General features: G+C 36.6%; 2 protein-coding genes across 2 annotated transcripts; both read right to left on the bottom strand.

Annotated features, from left to right (window-relative positions):
• Nucleotides 1-1,021: 1,021 nt before the first annotated feature.
• LOC101891538 (uncharacterized) lies at nt 1,022-10,567 on the bottom strand. The gene is made up of 15 exons (XM_020038153.2): nt 10,143-10,567; nt 9,912-9,947; nt 9,807-9,845; nt 9,648-9,748; nt 8,992-9,328; nt 6,602-6,702; nt 6,208-6,544; nt 6,110-6,154; nt 5,957-6,048; nt 5,560-5,890; nt 5,437-5,508; nt 2,972-3,277; nt 2,783-2,917; nt 2,543-2,698; nt 1,022-2,476 (listed from the first exon to the last, which is right to left on the bottom strand). Exons 1-15 carry the CDS (start codon nt 10,380-10,382, stop codon nt 1,133-1,135), a joined length of 3,672 nt encoding a protein of 1,223 aa, XP_019893712.2. The 5' UTR covers nt 10,383-10,567; the 3' UTR covers nt 1,022-1,132.
• Nucleotides 10,568-11,905: 1,338 nt separating this feature from the next.
• Nucleotides 11,906-13,534, bottom strand: LOC131800771 (uncharacterized). Its single transcript, XM_059118462.1, has 6 exons — nt 13,480-13,534; nt 12,654-12,999; nt 12,567-12,587; nt 12,482-12,508; nt 12,331-12,422; nt 11,906-12,260 (listed from the first exon to the last, which is right to left on the bottom strand). The coding sequence occupies exons 2-6, from the start codon at nt 12,996-12,998 to the stop codon at nt 11,906-11,908; spliced, it is 840 nt and encodes a 279-aa protein (XP_058974445.1). The 5' UTR covers nt 12,999; nt 13,480-13,534.
• Nucleotides 13,535-19,018: the final 5,484 nt, after the last annotated feature.

The raw sequence follows: 19,018 nt of genomic DNA on the forward strand, positions 1-19,018 counted from the left end.
TCCGGTGTGGTCCGCCAATGTTAGTGCTACGTTGTGGAAAAAAATATTCAGTACTGCTAGAATGCCGCCCTTCGAACTGCAACAGGGTGCCTTCTCATGACACCTCTTGACCATCTACATGAGGAGGTGAAGGTTTTACCTGGGCGACAGTATAATAAAATGCTGTCAATGCAATACCTGCTTGGGTGTTACCGACAGAGCCACCCGAATCACCATTAGGTGGATAGGCAACCTTTGCCCAGGCACGTAAGGAAAGACCTTCATGATCTAGAGAGAGAGAGAGGTACAAAGGCATAAGAGAGAGCCTCTAGATCAACAGACCTATCAAGCGGGACTGAATAGTATTCACTCTAACGCGGTCTCAGAAGTTATGGAAGGATATAGAGTGAATATTGTATTAGGATTCTCCTCTCATCGCAGCTGAAGAGCGAGAGCTGCCCCGATTAACCCGAGTAGTTTTGGCTTAACTAAGATCCGGATGGTGCAGTCGCCTCAATTATTATTGGGCCCGGATCGACAGCGATGTGTAGAACATCTGCCCAGCTTGTGGCACAGGACCACTTGACACGCTGCACCTTTTTCGCTGTTCAACCAAACCTACTCACCTACTCCAGTGTCGTCGTGGACCCAACCTGTAGAGGTTCTATCCTTTTTGAGACTGGACTGGACAGAATCCGATTGAGAAAAGTCAGATCAACAACAACAACAACTACTACTACTGAATTTAGGCGGCTGCACCATCCGGATCGTAATTGAGCCAAAACTACTCGGGTTTGTGGGGGCAGCTCTCGTTCTTCAGCTGCGACAGAAGGGGGATGGTCTCCTAGCACATGACACGCTGCACCTATTTCGCTGTCCAGCCAATCCTACTCACCTAACTCCAGTCTCGTTATGGACACAACCCATACAGGTTGCATCCTTTTTGAGACAGGACTTAGGGGCAGAACCAGACTGAAATGGAAATCGAACGAACACAGATGTATGAGCTGCCACAACAACAACTCCTACTAATTTCTCTTTTCAAATTTGGAGACAAAGTCTTCTCCCTTCTCGGATTAATTGATTCTTGTCGAAGAACTTTATTCGTAACACAAATTATGTGGCTTAAGTCTTACAAAGACTACATCTAGTTTTAAAATCCATGGATCTTCTCGCTATCAATAGTGATTATGAAATCTTCACCCTCCATGTTATCATCTACCTCACCATTCTCCAGATGTCCTTGCATGTGTTTTCTTAGACTAGATTCTCCGAAGAATTCTCCACAAATGGTACATTTTTCATTTTTCCTTAAATGTGAAGCTCTGTGGGCATTCAAAGTTTCCTTCGACTTGAACGATTTTTCACACATGTCACAGTCATATGTTATTGTATTCCTCTGGTGGGTCTTCATGTGTTCGTGTAACTGGACATTCGATTGAAATCTCTTCGAACAACGATTGCATTTATAGCATAACTCGCTGCGATGTTTTCTCATGTGGGCGATAAGCGACGAATTGTGTCTATAGGCGACACCACATAGCTCGCAACAAAATGGTGTCTCATTTGTATGGGTCTGTTGATGTTTCCGTAATTCAAAGGGTTTGCCAAAACGTTTGCCACACACTGTACATTCTTCCTGCAGATCGTCCATATGTCGTTGGGCATGTAACTTGTAGAGTTTGAAATCGTTAAAATTCTTTTGACAAATATTACACTGCAGTGGAGGCAGGAGGTGGAGGTCCCCAGCGTGTTCGTTGTGATGGATTTTCAAAACAAATGGACTTTTGAATTTCCTTTTGCAAAGTGAACATTTAAATGGGGCGACATGATCTACGAGAAATGCCATATGCTCATAATATTTACAAATTTTACCGGAACAACTTTTCTCTCGAGAACATTGTATGTGTAGGCCGTACAGATAACGTCTGAGATCAGATAGAGTTGTGGCCCAATCCATTTTCAATTTAATTTGCCTTTGCATTGCCACCAGTGATTCTTGTCGTTTATTCCGACATACATATTCAATACGATTTGTATTCCAAAGATTGGGAAATTGTTGATAAATTCGTAAAAGTTGTACTATTTGGCGGGACGATAGATTGCTGTGTTTTTCATTTAATCTGCTAATTGAAGATATTTCCATAAACGGTTGCAGAAATTCCAAGGCTCGGGCACAACGAGTTGTGAGAGTTTTTGTGGATTTTGCTTTGTACTCTCCTGCCATGGTTCGGGGATTCAAAAGAATTCTATACTGTCCTCTTACATGGCGTATTAACATTGTAACTTCTTTGACATTGAGCGAAAGATGATGATGCTCCCGAAGTTCTGTGGCAATTTTCTGTAAATAGATTGGAGAATTTCTTCGTTGTATTTGGTCTGTATGATGACGCCTCCATAAATATGGTTGCTTGTGATAGGCCTTTATAAAGGCTAGAAGATTTTTCTCGGATTTAATGAAATTTAGAACGAACACAGGAGTGTAGTTCTGGGTCTGCTGTGAAGGCGGTAGTGGAGGAATATGAGTTTTATTATTGGAAAAACTAAAGGTGTATTTATTTACCACATTCTCTATATGTTCGTCGTATAAATACTCTTGATCGTCATATGAAGATAGCTCGGCAGGATCTTTGGAATGCAATTGTTCCGAAAACATTGTGTAATCCTCCTCTTCATCAAATTGGCTTTCAATTTCTTCTCCATACAAGTCTAATGGATCCTTGAGTGATAAAATAGAGATAATAAATTTCTGCATTTTACAAAAGTTTCAGCATTTTGCAAAAGGTAAAAAGTTGAGATATACCTCTCCCTCGTAGGCTTGACACTCTTCGTCCACAGAAAATTCTTCCGTGACATAAGGATCGTATTCTAAGGGTTCAAAATCTTCCAAATCGTTAAATTGTGATTCCTCTACATGCTCGTCATCATCTTGACCCTCCTGGCACAAAAAGAAATTGTCATTTTATGGCGACGTTTATCTCTTAAACATTACCTCATCCATCTCCGGGTTTTCAAATTTATCAACAGCTATTTCAACACTATATAATTCATTTGTTGCACCATTCACTTCATTACATCCCGATTTCTGTTCGCGACAGGAATTCTCTTTCAGTCCTATTTCATTTTTTTCTCCCAATTGAAAATGATATATACAATGATTGAGGAATGAATCTACTGCAGAATAAACATCACCGCAATGATCACATTTCAAAATATAGGGATCCTTGTAGTCACAGGATGAGGCTATTAGAATTTCACCACAACGTAAATAGCGTAGGATTTCCTTAGAGGTTTGATGCTGAAAGAAGAGAAAAAAATATAATTCCCTTTCCTCCTAGTCATGTTTCAGGTAAAAATAATAGATATTTTTGTTGGGTGTGTGCCTTGCAAACTCGTACAATGATCTACAGGGTGAAATAAAAAAACTGCAACAAAGTCAAACGCCATAGTTTTTAAATTCTTTTTTAAATTTTATTGAATGAAAGCGCAAAAATGTCGGAAATAGCATCAAATTTTAGAATAAGTTTAGATTTGTTCGAATTGGTCACCTTTGACACGAATTGTGGCCTTCAAACGGACAATAAAAACGTCGCCCGAATGTTGCTCTGTGGTATTTTGGCCCATTCCCGGCGAAGCGCTTGCTTGATGTGATCAACAATTTGGTATTTTTAGAGCCAATCTTGCTTTCCAATATACTCCAGACACAATAGTCAAACGGATTGGTATCCGGAGATTTTGGTGGCATTTTGTTCCATTTCGTGGGTGGCGCGTTACCATTCTTGGATGGCGCGTGCTGAGTGCGATGGTGCTGAGTCCTATTGGAATATCCAAGGTCTGCGACCAAAATGTTTGCCTGCCCAAGGCTTTAATACAGAATATTTTCGCGATAATATTCCGCATTTATTCTGATCACGCGGAGCTTGCCGCATACTTCCACGCCAGGAATATGAAAATATCCGCCACGAAATCAACGGCCACACTCTTTACCACATGGTCTGCGGAGATGAGAACACAGTTGAATGTGCAGGTCGAGGGAAATTTAATACCGACCACGAACTACCCCAAGATTCTAGGGGTCAGATTCGACAGCATGTTCAAGTCGTCCGCGTTATCTGCGACAAAGAGGAAAAATAGGAACAAGGTCCTCAAGGCGCTAGCCGGCAGCACTTGGGTTGCGAACAATAAAACTTTGTTGACCTCTTTTAACACGATCTGTGGTCAGATATGCGGCTCCAGTGTGGTCTGCGAATACTAGTGCTACGCAGTGGAAGCATATCCAAACCTGCCAGAACGCTGCCCTGAGAACTACGACAGGGTGCCTTCTCATGACACCAGTGGACCATCTACATGAGGAGGCGAAAGTCCTTCCCTTACGTCAGCATAATCGTATTTTCGTTGCAGTACCTGATTGGGTGTTACCGTGAGAGTCATCCCAACCATCATATGGTGGATAAATCTCCCACACCCAGGCGTGTCAGGAAGCACATACACGATCTAGAGAGGGACGCTACAAGAGAGAACCTCTAGATCAAGAAGCCTATCAGGCAGGTCTGAGTGGCATTCATACCGACGCAGTCGCGGATTCTATTAGCAGTTATAATATGAATGCCGTCCTCGCAGTCCACCCTCCCATCCATTGCAGCTGAAGAACGTCGGTTGTCTAGACAAAGCAGGGTAGTTGTCGCGCAATTACGTTCAGGATGGTGTAGTCGTCTCAATTCGTATTGGGCACGAATTGATGAAGATGTGTGTGACGCCTGCCCGGTGTGTGATACAGGCACGCACAATACGTTGCACCTCTTTAATAGCATAGCCAAACCTACCCAACTCACTCCAGAAGATCTCTGGCTACAGCCCATCAAAGTAGCCGAATTTCTTAACCTGGAGCTGGAACCAGATTAGCAGAACGCAAACACTTGCATGTACTACTGCTACAACAACAACTCTTTAACTCTTTTGAGTCTATTTTCTTTCTGTTGCGGTGTAAGTTCTTGCACGTTTTGGTTTTTCAATAGTTTTACCCCAAGCTCATTTTTCAATATTTGCCGAATGGAATATTGCGATATATTCAGCTCACGAGCCATTTTTCGGTCACTGCGACGCGGGTTTTGATCAAGTCGCTTCTTTACTTTTCAAACCATTTCTGTTGATGTTGCTGTTTTTTCCGTCCACTTACTTATCGTCGGGCTACGATAACAGTATAAAGGTAATGAGCGATTTATTCACATTTAAATGCTGGAGTGCTCTAACGATAGAAAGAAATCACACTATCATGCTTGAATTCGATCACAAATAACTTTCTTTTTCTGGAAAATTCTCACCAAAATGCTTTTGTATGCTTGTAAATGCAATATAATGAGCCGTCACTGAAATAATTTTAACAGCTGTCGGGGTGAGTGGCTTAGAAATGACAGCAGGCTGAAGTTGCAGTTTTTTCATCTCACCCTGTATACTTACCTCCTTCCCGTCTTTAATTGGTTTTTCACATTCAATATAGGCTGCATTCTCATTTCCATCGGTTTCCTGCATCTAAATAAAAAAAGAATAGAATTTAAATTCTCAAAGAAAGCATCGGTTTACCTCCAAATCATCCAAGTTATATTTTCGCTGGTCGTCACAATATGGCCTTAGAAATGCAAACTGTTCAAAACACCATAATTTTGGTTTCAAATCTCTTCTCCCTTCCAGTCTCTTTAAATCTTCGACATATTGCCTCTTCAAATTATTGATTTCATTCTTTACATCTTCTTCTGTGATATCCGGATTCAATTTTTTTGTCGATTTGCAAATGTCGCGAAAAGATTTCAAATTCTTTGTAGCATTATTGTAATGAGCATGTGTTTTGTTGTACAAATTTTCGTGTTGTTGATATTTTTGTATTAACAACTCCAACATTTCCCTGGTCCATAGTCTAAGAAAGGTAAAGTTTCATTTAATTTGAGGTTATTAAATATTGCTGGATTTTGAGGAGCCTTACACATCCTGTTTATCCAAAGTGTTGTCTTCGTGTAAATCAAATTCCTCGTTTATTTCTTCATAATCCAAATAGAAGGTATTGATGTCATGAGCCTTAAAATACACATAAAACATAATATTTAAATTAATTTCTATACATTTCTGGTCCACATACCTCATCAGCTCCTATTGGATCATTACTCACTAACTCCATTTCAACCTAAAAAGAAACAATGAATCTTTTTTTTTAAATAAACTTTGCTTCAAATTTACCTCATTGCTATTAGCTGTAGAATTTTTTATTACACAATGTGGTTCCAGGAAAGCCAATTGCCTGTAACACCAAAGTTTTGGTGCTGTGGCTTTTCCAACTGCATTTTCTTGTAGTTCACGCAATTCTTTCAGATATTGAGTTCGTAAAGTATGAATTTTCTTTTTAATATGATATATGGTTATGTTTGCATTAATTCTCTGAAGGCTTTTGGCAATATCCTGTAGCGATTTTAATCTAGCTTCTCTATCCAAATATTGTGGGTTATTTGTATTATATAAATGTTCGTGTCTACGGTATTTGGAGATTAGTAACTGAACTAAGTGTCTGTTCCACATTCTGGAATATTATAATAAAATTAAGTTGGGTTTCAAAGAAATCTCTAGTTCTTCTTACCTGTTTGCTGTAGATTGATCTAATTCATAGGGGGTTTCACATTCACTATATGCTTCTGCATTAGATTCACTGCTGTTCAGTGGAGAATATTTTGCCGCTTTCTGTGTTAATAAATATAAAGGAGTGTCAGTATTTTGTAAATACTAAGCAGAATCTTAATTACTACGTCGTTAATAGCATAATCACCAAAGATTATTTCAACAACAAAAAAATAAAAAATACAAATAAAACAAGTAAAAATACTGTAAGTTCGGCCAGGCCGAACTTTGAATACCCACCAACATTTGGAAAGAATTTCGCAATTCTCTAAAACAATAAAATCCGTTAAAAATTCTGTTAAAATCTTAAAATTACCGAATGTTGCTATTATATTAGAGTCTATACGACGACATGGACTTACATTAGTAACTTTTGTCATAAGCCATTACAATATTCAAATGCGAAACTTAAAAAAATAGAAAACGGTGAATAATGTAGCTAAAATCATCAAAATACCAAACATCAGCAGGTACCGCTACATGGGGGCTATACGAAGACGTGGACCTGCACAGACAATCGCTTGTCATAGACTGTAGCATCCATAATGAACATCAAATACCAAATTTGAAACAATTCCGGTGAATAATGTCGCTAAAATCATCAAAATGCCGAATATCAGGAGGTGCCGTAATATGGGGGCTATACGAAGACGTGGACTTGGACAGACAATTTTCTGTTATAGGCTGTAGCATTCTTTACGAACTTCAAATAAACTTTAATGTCGCTAAAATCATCAAAATACCGAATATCGGAGTACCGTTATATGGGGCTATACGAAGACGTGGACCTACATGGCCCATTTTCTGTTTTAGGCCGTAGTATCCATTACGAACTGCAAATACCAAATTTGAAACAATTCCCGTGAATAATGTCGATAAAATCAACAAAGTACCGAATATCGGGAGGTACCGTTATATGGGGGCCATACGAAGACGTGGACCTGTACAGATAATCTCCTGTCATAGGCTGTAGCATCCATTGCGAACTTCAAATACCAAATTTAAAACAATTCCAGTGAATAATGTCGCTAAAAACATCAAAATACCGAATATCGGAAGGTACCGTTATATGGGGGCTATACTAAAACGTGGACCTACATGGGCCATATTCAATACAAAAAGTCCTGCAGACATAATAATGTAAATTTGAGTAAAATTTTATCACCCTACTTCATTTCGTTCGGAAGCTAGAGTGATTTCCACATACGGACAGGCGGATAGACGGACGGACATAGAATTTTATGCTGATCAAGAATATATATATTTGGTGTGGTCTAAAATGCATATTTCGAGGTGTTACAAACAGAATGATAAACCTAATATACCCTCCATACTATAGTGAAGGGTATAAAAATACAGGGTAAGATGAAAAAACTGCAACCAACTTCAGACTGCTGTCATTTCTAAGCCACTAAGAACTTACACCGCAAAAGAAACAAAGAAAATAGACTCAAAAGAGCTAAAGAGTTGGTGAACTGCCAAATTTGGTTTCCTCCGATGAGAAAACATTCGATGTCCAGCAGTTTGTAAACAAACAAAATAATCGTGTTTACTTGCCAAAGAGGTCATCTGAAAATGTGCACCTTCAGTTGGCCACCAGAACTCATGCGTCGGTCATTGTGATGGTGTGGGCCGCATAACAGCCGATGGTCGCTCTCTCCGCTCGTATTATTCGACCGTGGCATCAATATAAATGCCGAATATTATCGCGAAAATATTCTGGAGGACGTAATTAAGCCGTAGGCACGCAAACATTTTGGCCGCAGACTTTGGAAATTCCTACAGGGCTCTGCACGCGCCACCCAAGAATGTTTACAAAAGAGGTTCCTCTCTTCCTTTTTAATCGCACAATGGCCACCAAAATCTCCGGATACCAATCCGTTGGACTATTGTGTCTGGAGTATTTTGGAAAGCAAGGTTGGCACTAAAAAATACCAAAGTATCGATCGACTCAAGCAAGCGCTTCGCCGGGAAAGGGCCAAAATACCGCAGAGCAACATTCGGGCAGCGTGTGATGGTTTCATTGGCCATAATTCGTGCCAAAGACGATCAATTCTAACAAGTCTAAATTTATTCTAAAATTTGATGCTATTTTCTACTTTTTTTGCTTTCGTTCAATAAAATTTAAAAAAAATTATGGCGTTTAACTATATATATATATATATATATATATATATATACATATATATATATATATATATATATATATATATATATATATATATATATATATATATATATATATATATATATATATATATATATATATATATATATATATATATATATATATATATATATATATATATATATATATATATATATATATATTCTCATTTTTTCAGAACTTACCTCTATTGTATTATTTGAAAATTTTCTTTTCATCCTACAGTAGGGTTTTAAGAATTCCATTTGTTCGAAACACCATAGTTTTGGTTCAACAACATCTCTTTGACTTAAATAGATATCACGTAGTTCTTTGACGTATTGAGATCTTAGGGTATGGATTTTCTTTTTAACATCATCCACTGTGAGATTTTGGTTATATCTCTTTAACTCTTTACATATTGCCAGCATGGAATTGAAACGTTTTGGTCGATCCATATAGTATGGATTTTTGGTGTTATATAGATTCTCATGTTGTCGATATCGGTTGATTAAGTACTCCACCATATCTTTAGTCCATAATCTAGAAATAGAATAAAAGTAAGAGCATTCGGTGAGAGGATGGAGTGGCATCTGGACAAAAAGCTTAATTTTGGTAAACATTGAATTGAGGCCGATATACAAAATTATTAGTTGTCTGGCCGCAATCAATGAATTGCGGTGCAACTATATAATATGAATAATTTACATAATCAGGTATGGGGTGGAAATGGCTTCAATTTGTCTAACCGGAATACTATATTTTCAAAATTTAACCGCAATTTCCATTAAATAATTCGTCAAACTAGATCGAACCGATTTCCACCACATGTGTGAATATTTTTTTTAATAGATTTACGTACATATATTTCTGTGCATCAAATTCCTCCAGATCATCCGATGCACAATATTCTTCGATAATTTCTTCCGAGGTTTCAGAGGCCACGCGGGACATTTCCTCGATCTAAACAGAAATGGAATTTTAAGGAAATCGAAAGTTACCACAATGACAGATGTATTACCTCATATTCATGCAAAACATTTTCTCTGAGCTCCTCAAACTGCAACAAAAAAGGAAGATCACTTTATGAGACTCATACATTTTTTAACAAACAAACTGTGCTTACCTCTGGATCAGTGTCAAGAGCATTCGAATCTTCAAACTGCAATAGAATAGAAAGAAAAATATTATCGATCCCGTATTCAGAACGGAATTAGCTTAAATTCGTGTTGTCTAAAAGCTAATATTTTAGATTGTTGGTCAAAATATTTAGTTTCAAATGAAAATCTCATAGTTTCCTGCACCAATCCAAAGAAATTCTTTGGATCCTGTCACTTAAAAACTATCATTGCCTTACCTCTAATGTGGTAGATCTCTTTAAAGAACAGTGATCTTTAAGAAATTTCAATTTGTCAAAGCACCAAAGTTTTGGCTTCATTATTTGATTGGCAACATCGTCCTGTTTTGAGTCCAAAAATTCACGCAGTTCTTTGAGAAATTGTGATCTCAAAGTGTGAATTTTCTTTTTAACATCTTCCATTGTAAAATTATCATTGATTTCATTAATAGCTTGGCATATTTCCAGCAGAGAATTCATTCGGGCTGTACGTTTCAAGTACAGCGGATGTCGACTATTGTAAAGGTTAGCATGTTTGCGATATTCATCTATTAAGAGTTCCACCAAGTTTTTGGACCATATTCTGAAAATATAGCAAAGAGTATTATTTACGATCTAAAGGAAAAAGGTACAGGAGGTAATCTTCAGATTATAATATGTATAAATAATTTTAATGCAGTCAGGTGATTTTCAGACATATATTACATTTTTATACCCTCCACCAGAGTATGGAGGATATATAAAGCTTGTCATTGTGTTTGTAACACCTCGGAATATATATTTAAGACCGCAAAATGTATAATATTCCTGATCAGCATAAAATTCTATGTCGATTTAATCAAATATATATTATGCCTGCAGGATTTTTGGTATTGAAAATGGGTGATGTAGGTCCACATTTTGATATAGCCCCAATATAACGGTACCTCTCGATATTCGGTATTTTGATGATTTTAGCGACATTATTCACTGAAATTGTTTTAAATTTGATATTTGAAGTTCGTAATGGGTACTACAGCCTATGACAGAAAATTGTCTGTGCAGGTCCACGTCTTCGTATAGCTCCCATATAACAGTACCTCCCGATATTCGGTATTTTAATGATTTTAGCAACATTATTCACCGGAATTGTTTCAAATTTTGTGTTTGAAGTTGAATACTATAGCCTAAGACAGAAAATTATTTTTTTGAAAATAGCCAAATTCTTTCCAAATTGTGGAGGATATTCAAAGATTGGCCCGGTCGAACCTACAGCTTTTTTACTTCTTGTGGATCCCTAAAACTAAACTATTTTTAGTCAAAAACTATTTTTAGTCTAAAAACTATTTTTAGTCAAAATTTGATACGGGTTATTTCGTTGATATAGGGACTTAAGATTGCATTCTTATATTAAGCTTACGATTATTGATTCAGTTCTTACTTTTGATTTGAACTTATTTTTGTTTCAATAAGATTTTCATGTTCTCTAAATCCTTTTACATTTCCATCAACTAGGGTTTCATTTAGAACTTCAATCTAAAAATATGTGAATGTAATTTTTGAACTAAAAACTAAATACAAAATATTACCTCAGAAATATTGCAGGGGGTATGATCTTCTTCTACCTGATAGATTTAAAAAAATGTAATATTAAAGTAACATATACATACATATATGATCCATTCCAGAACCTGCAAAAATCTACTGGTTTTACAATTTTTTCGATATCATAAATTAAAAATCGGTTACCGTAGCAAAATTTCTTACATTCTTGCAGTTCTGGAATAAAGCAATAATTAAATGTAAAAGAGGTTATTCGGATTTCATAAGAAAATGAATCTGTAATAGGGATTTTGAAATAACAAAAGTAGGGCTGCACCCTGGTGCTGAAGTAGTACAATTGTGGTAATCACAACATACATTGTAATTTATGTTGAGTATAGAGTTTTGCAACTTTTGTACATGTGCGAACAAATACCTTTCTTTAGTTCCCAATAACCATTTTACTTTTACTTTACCATCTTTTAGATTAACAATTCACGTACCTCCTCCACAGCTTCAACTTGATTTTTAAATGTACAATGTGGTCTCAGAAAATCCAAACGATCGAAACACCACAGCCTACCACGGCTCTCCTCGTGTTTACCCTCACGAATATCATGTAATTGACGAATATATTGTGATCTTAGAGTGTGGATTTTCTTTTTGATATCCGGCACAGTGATGTGTTCATTAATTTTATTAATGGCTTCGCACATCTCTAGAAAAGACTGGTGTCTTGTTTTACGATGCATGTGGCGTGGATCGTTGGTATTGTACAAATTTTCCTGCTGACGATATTGCTCAATAAGGACTTTAACCAATTCTTTGGTCCATGTTCTAAAAACGGAAAAAACCCAAATGTTAAAATGAACCGATTGCCAGTTGCGATCACAAGTTTCATATTTACTTATCAATTGAAGTGAATTCAAACTCATCCGAACTTTCGCCATCATTGGGATGATTATGTTGGGTGTCGCCATCCTCAAATATACATGTAATCTGTAATGTTTAAATATTTTATTAAAATTCTTATTTTTCATTGGTAATATTTAATGTACCTCAGTATTATTATGTGCTTCCTCAACCTAAAAATATAAAAAAATATATTTTATAACGCACATTCATTTTAAAATAATTACTTACCTCTTCAATCACATCCTCCATCTGTGTGAAATAAGAAAATTTATCAATTTACATTTTCTTAAGTTACAATTTCTTCGCTTTTCTTACCTCAACATCATCGATCGTCGAGTATTTGGTATGGCAATGATATTTTAGGAAATCCAATTTATCATAACACCATAGTTTGGGTTCTAGTACTCCAGTTACTCCCTCCTGTCGGCTTTTGCCCATATCGCGCAATTCTTTGAGATATTGCGAACGCAATGTATGAATTTTCTTTTTCAATTCATATACGGTGATATTTTTATTGATTTTATTCAAGGATCTGCATATATCCTGCAGAGAGGCGGCTCTTCTTGCTCGATCCGCATAGAATGGATGACTTGAGTTGTATAAATATTCATGTTGCCTGTATTTGTGTATTAGCTTTTCCACTAATATTCTACTCCACATGCTAGAAAGATAAAAAAGGTAAGTGGGAAGGAGAGACATATGAGAGGAAAAACTAAATCTTCGTTTTATGCCAGACAATAAAATATATATTTAATATATTGAGATCTGGCATAAGATTAAAAATGTAAATATATTTGTTAGTACAAAATAATTCCTTTCCACCGGTAAATTCATGGGTTCTGCTATGCAACCATAATAAGAGAATTTGAATGTAACTGATTTCGTTCATTATTAGAAATTTATAAAATACCGACTTTTAACGCGCCTCGTGCCAGGCAGAATCGAAAGTCATTGACACTCATGCGTCTTCTTCAATAGTTGTACCTCTTTAAATGTAATTAATGTTGGCAGTAGATTTAAAATTGCTGGCTTAAAATTATCCAGTGGTTTTTAGACAACTTTTGGATTTTTTTGTTAAAAACACTTCAAATAGAAACCTAAAACTACAAACAAATTATGATTACAAAATGCAAATACTTACTTTTAATTTGTATCAATTTATGTCCTTTAATGACCAAATATATTCTGCATTAATGCACAAGTCAGTTAATAATACAAATGTACTACTTATTTACGTATTTATTAGACAATTCCTTTTTATTGCAATTTTCCGTGCAGCACAACTACATTCACCAGCAAAATGCACGACTATTCACGCAGCATGTCAACAAATGCCAAACAGCTGTTTGGCATAATTTACAAACAACCATGCCGAAGCATAACTATTAACGGCGTCATTGTCAATAATAAGAGAGACAACGGTCATGATATTTAAAAAAAGGTGGATATTTTGTTGTTTTTTAAATTTTAAATTTAATTAAATAGACAAATAACAAAAATTGAATTTACCAGTAGTTTTGAGGAATTCATATTTGTTAAGTGAATTGAAAAAGCGGCTATCGGTGGTGGAAGTTTATCGACCGGCATATTTCCACTATAACGAGGATGATCCACATTATAATAAAATTAATAATCGTGTGTAGGTTTGAGAAAAATTACGCGCAGCTGCCGAAAAATTAAGGTGGGAATACATAAAGCGCTTATTTGGCAAGCTTAAGTCATCGGCTGGCTAATTCGTAGAGGAACAAATGAATTTTAGGTTGACTTAGTCCGATTTTGGACTAACAGCAACATCAGCAGAAATGGTTCGAAAAGTAAAGAAGCGACTTGATCGAAACCCGCGTCGCAGTGGCCGAAAAATGGCTCGAGAGCTGAACATATCGCAATATTCCATTCGGCAAATATTGAAAAATGAGCTCGGGGTAAAGCCATTGAAATTCCAAAAAGTGCAAGAAGTTACACCGTAACAGAAAGAAATTAGACTCAAAAGGGCTAAAGAGTTGCTTCGCTTGGCCGAAAGTGGTGAACTGCCGAATTTGGTTTTCTCCGATGAGAAAACGTTCGTTGTCCAGCAGTTTGTAAACAAACAAAATGATCGTGTTTACTTGCCAAAGAGGTCAGTTGAAAATGTGCTCCTTCGGTTGGCCACCAGAACTCAAGCGCCGGCCATGGTGATGGTGGGGGCCGCCATAACAGCCATAATTCGTGCGAAAGGTGACCAATTCGAACAAATCTAAGTTTAGATTTTGTTTAAGTTTAGATTTGTTCGAATTGGTCTAAAGTTTGATGCTTTTTCCGACATTTTTTGTTTTCATTCAATAAAATTAAAAAAAAAAATAAGCAAAATTTATTCAAAAAAGAAATCCCTGGTGAAATTAAGAATCTACGAAGAAGCTAGCCGAAGACTTAAGTGTGGAAATACATAAAGCGCATATTTGGCTGGTTTGAAGTCATCGCCTGGCTTCTTCGTAGATGAATAAAGGAGTTTTAGGTTGACTTAGTTCGATTTTGGCACTAGGCTCCTTTGTTAATTTCCGAAGAAGCTAGCCGATTACTTAAGGTGGGAATACATAAAGCGCTTATCTGGCTGGCTTAAGTCATCGGCTGGCTTCTTCGGAAATGAACAAAGGAGCCTAGGGCCAAAATCGAACTAGGTCAACCTAAAACCCCTTTGTTCATCTACGAAGAAGCCAGCCAATGATTTAAGCAAGCCAAATATGTGCTTTATGTATTTCCTCCTTTAAGCCAGCCAGATAAGCGCATTATGCATTTCCACCTTAAGCCAGCCAAATATGCGCTTTATGTATTTCCACCCTTAGATTGAAATTCTATATTTTTCAACTAGATATAGTGTATATGTGATAAGATTGCCTTACAGAAAAGTAATTCTTCTAATTTTACAATTTCCATCCTTAAGGTGAGAGTACATAAAAGGCTTTTTTGACTGGCTTCAGTTATCGGCTGGCTTCTCCGTAGATCATGGGAGGAGGAGTTCGATTTTGCTTCTACGCTGCTTTATTCTTTCCGAAGAAGCCAGCCAATGACTTAAGCCAGTCAAAAACCGTTTTATGTATTCTCACCTTTAAATATAGATTTTGTAAGTTTTTTATAACCTCTCATCAAGCGGCCCTTTGTAATGTTAGTTACAGAAACTTTCATGATTTACAAACCCAAGAGAGATGGAAGTGACAGTTGTGTTGTATGCGTGTGTGTGCATTCATCATTCTCAAAAAGAGTGGTATCTGCAATGGAAACCAGAAAAAAAGATGCCCAAAGGCTTTAAATTCTAACTATGTGTAGATTTCTGATGTGCTATATAGTTGTGTATTAAGGTGGATGGTAGTTATATTTTGAGTGCTTTCAGCACTGAATTGCAGACACATACATACAGTGGTGGCCAATACATATGCAACTGGACATCACATATTGTAAAATGACTCATAAAAGCAATTTTTGTTCCAAGCAATACGTTAATAATACATCTATATTCCTCTGTAGTAACTTAGACACCGATCATATGTACCAGAACAAACATCTGGTTTTGATTTTGTCAATTTTTTTTTATGTTTATCGATAACCTAAAAATGGATATGGACAAAACATATGCAACTCTTCGATCATTTACGGATAACGGTATTTTTACCACTTTTTCTCACGTGTTTTCATAATATATTTGTTGAAACTGTATTAATCACGGATAACCTTGCACAAATTAGCAGTAGAATTTCGATTAAAAGTAAAAAAAAGATATTTAATTATGGCGCGGGATAAGTTCGGAATCGAGCTAAGAAAACGTATTGTGGCCGATTTTTCCGAAGGAATGTCACAAAAAAATATTTCACTAAAATACAAGGTGCATAAAAGTTCAGTTTCTCGCATTATTGCGAATTTTAAAAAGAATTCGGATGTTTCGGTACAACACAGCGGAGGTCGACCTCGCAAAACAACTAATCGTACGGACAATTTAATAATCCAAAAAGTGAAAAAAGATCCTTTTATCACATCCTCAAAAATTGCTGCAACACTCCCAATACAAATTTCTGATCGGACTATTCGCAGACGTCTAAATGATGCCTCCCTTCCAGCCCGCCGCCCAGCAAAAAAACCTCTTATTTCCATACGTAATCAAAAAAAGCGTTTGCAGTTTGCAAAGGAGCATTTACATTGGACAGAAATGAAATGGAGAACTGTATTGTTTAGCGACGAATCCAAATTTAACGTCTTTGGTAGCGATGGTATGCGTTATGTACGGCGACCACCTAATAAGCGGCTCCAAGCTCGATACTGTACAAAGACAGTGAAACATGGAGGAGGCAGCGTAATGGTGTGGGGGTGTTTTTCTGCTGCAGGAGTAGGTCCATTGCATAGAATTAATGGAATAATGGATCAGTACATGTACAAAGACATATTGGAAACGGTAATGCTACCATATGCAGAGTATGAGATGCCATTGCGATGGATATTCCAGCACGACAACGACCCCAAACACTCTTCAAGAGTTGTTAAATCGTGGTTAGCACAAAATGATGTTGCAGTAATGCAATGGCCACCGCAATCACCTGATTTAAACCCCATTGAGAACCTTTGGGAAATCGTCAATCAAAGAATCAATCGTGAAAATTGTACAAATACGAATATTTTGTACAACAGGTTGGAAGAGGCCTGGAAATCGATTCCTCAACATTTTATTGACAACCTTATATCGTCCATGCGTCGCCGATGTCAGGCTGTAATTAAAAATAAAGGATTTGCTACAAAATATTAATATTCTTGCACAAACAATTTAACACAATGATTGGTTGCATATGTTTTGACCAACCAAATATTAGACTATATTGAATATCTACAAATTTTCTATGTTTTCTTTGTTATAAGTATGGATTAAATTTTATTTTCTGTTAACCAATAAAATGAGCTAAAAAAATTTATAACAAGTTCCGTTTGTTTCCTTTAGAAAATATTTTTTTTAGAGGACTTCTTAAAAAACTAATATTTGTTGCATATGTTTTGGCCACCACTGTAAGTCCTCGGCTGGCTTCTTCAGAAAAGAACAAAGGGGCGTAAGGCCAAAATCGAACTAAGTCACCCTAAAACCCCTGTTTTCCTTTACGAAGAAGCCAGCCGATGACTTAAGGTGGGAATACATAAAGCGTTCATCTGGCTGGCTTCTTCGAAAATGAAAATGCAGCCTGGGGCCAAAATCAAACTAGGTCAACCTAAAACTCCTTTGTTCAACAACGAAGAAGCCAGCCGATGACTTATGCCAGCCAAATATGTGCTTTATGTATTTCCTTTCCCTTAGGTCAGTCAAAAAAACAATTTATGTGTTCTCACCTTTATATTCTTGCAGTTCAGGTACAGGCCTTAAATTTGAATCTTTTAATTATGGGCGATGGCAATAATAGCCTTTGAAAATAGCAAATTATTTTGACTTTATTTTGAGAAATGTTTTTCACAACTTTGGCTCAACAAATTATCCATAATTTAGGGGAATTTTGAAATGGTAGTTCACTGTAATGATTCTACCACCACATCCAGGTAAGGCAGATCCTTTCCGAAACTTTTCTTAGAGAATATTTTGATAAATTTCCCTTTTTCGTTAAGCTCTACATTTTGTAAGAAATATTTGAATCAAAAGTGTCAAAGGTGTTCGGTCTTGAAGAAAATCTGTAAAAATATACTCAAGAACTATTGTCGGAAATTGTGCCGGGAGAAATATTCCATATTTGATGGTGGCAATAGCATCAACATAAGAATACACAGGTCAAAGAAGACAAAAGGTGAGTGGTAAGAAAAAAAAAAAAAAAAGAGTGGCATCATAGCAATAGTTCTGGTAAAGGCAAGTATGTTCTGTTTTTAAGAGTTCTATATTCTTTTATCAAGTCGTCGCGTTATTATCGAGGTTGGCACCACGTTCCTGCCAATATAATAAAGGCTAAGCCACGAGAGAAAAATGTCAGGCAGTGCACCATTTCTAAAAAAAAAATAAATGCGAGAGTATGACCTAATTTAAATGCGATTGCGACTGTGGTTTTTTTTTCTCAGAAATAGTCTGGTGGTGTTTGGCATCCACCTTTTAAGGTGAGAATACATAAAACACTTTTTTGACTGGCTTAAGTCATCGGCTGGTTTCTTCGTAGAGTAACGTAGGAGTTTTAGGTTGACTTAGTTCAATTTTGGCCCCACGCTCATTTGTTTTAGGTTGACTTAGTTCGATTTTGGCCTCTCACTCATTTTTTCTTTTCCGAAGAAGCCAGCCGATGACTTAAAGGTGGGAACACATGAAGCGCATATTTGACTGGATTAAGTCATCGGCTGGCTTCTTCGTAGAGGAACAAAGGAGTTTTAGGTTGACTTAGTTCGATTTTGGCCCTAGGCTCCTTTGTTCTTTTCCGAAGACTTAAGCCAACCTTTAGTGTATCAAAAAAATAATGACCACTTTCTTTAAGAAATCGACAATTTCTAAAGGCCAAAGGTCAAAAAATGGTTGAGATTTCAATTACTACAATGAATTTTGACATGTAATTTGACAATCATGAAAATAATTGAGTTTCGAAACGGAAGACAAGATAAGAAGATAAATTTCATACCTTCTGTCACAAATCTTTTTTATTTGTCTGCATTTTTTTAGATTCTCAAGAGGATTCTAATACAGTCCCCCGATCAATGGTATTAAATCC

The sequence above is a fragment of the Musca domestica genome, unplaced genomic scaffold, assembly GCF_030504385.1.
Source record: "Musca domestica strain aabys unplaced genomic scaffold, Musca_domestica.polishedcontigs.V.1.1 13, whole genome shotgun sequence".
NCBI lineage: Eukaryota > Metazoa > Arthropoda > Insecta > Diptera > Muscidae > Musca > Musca domestica.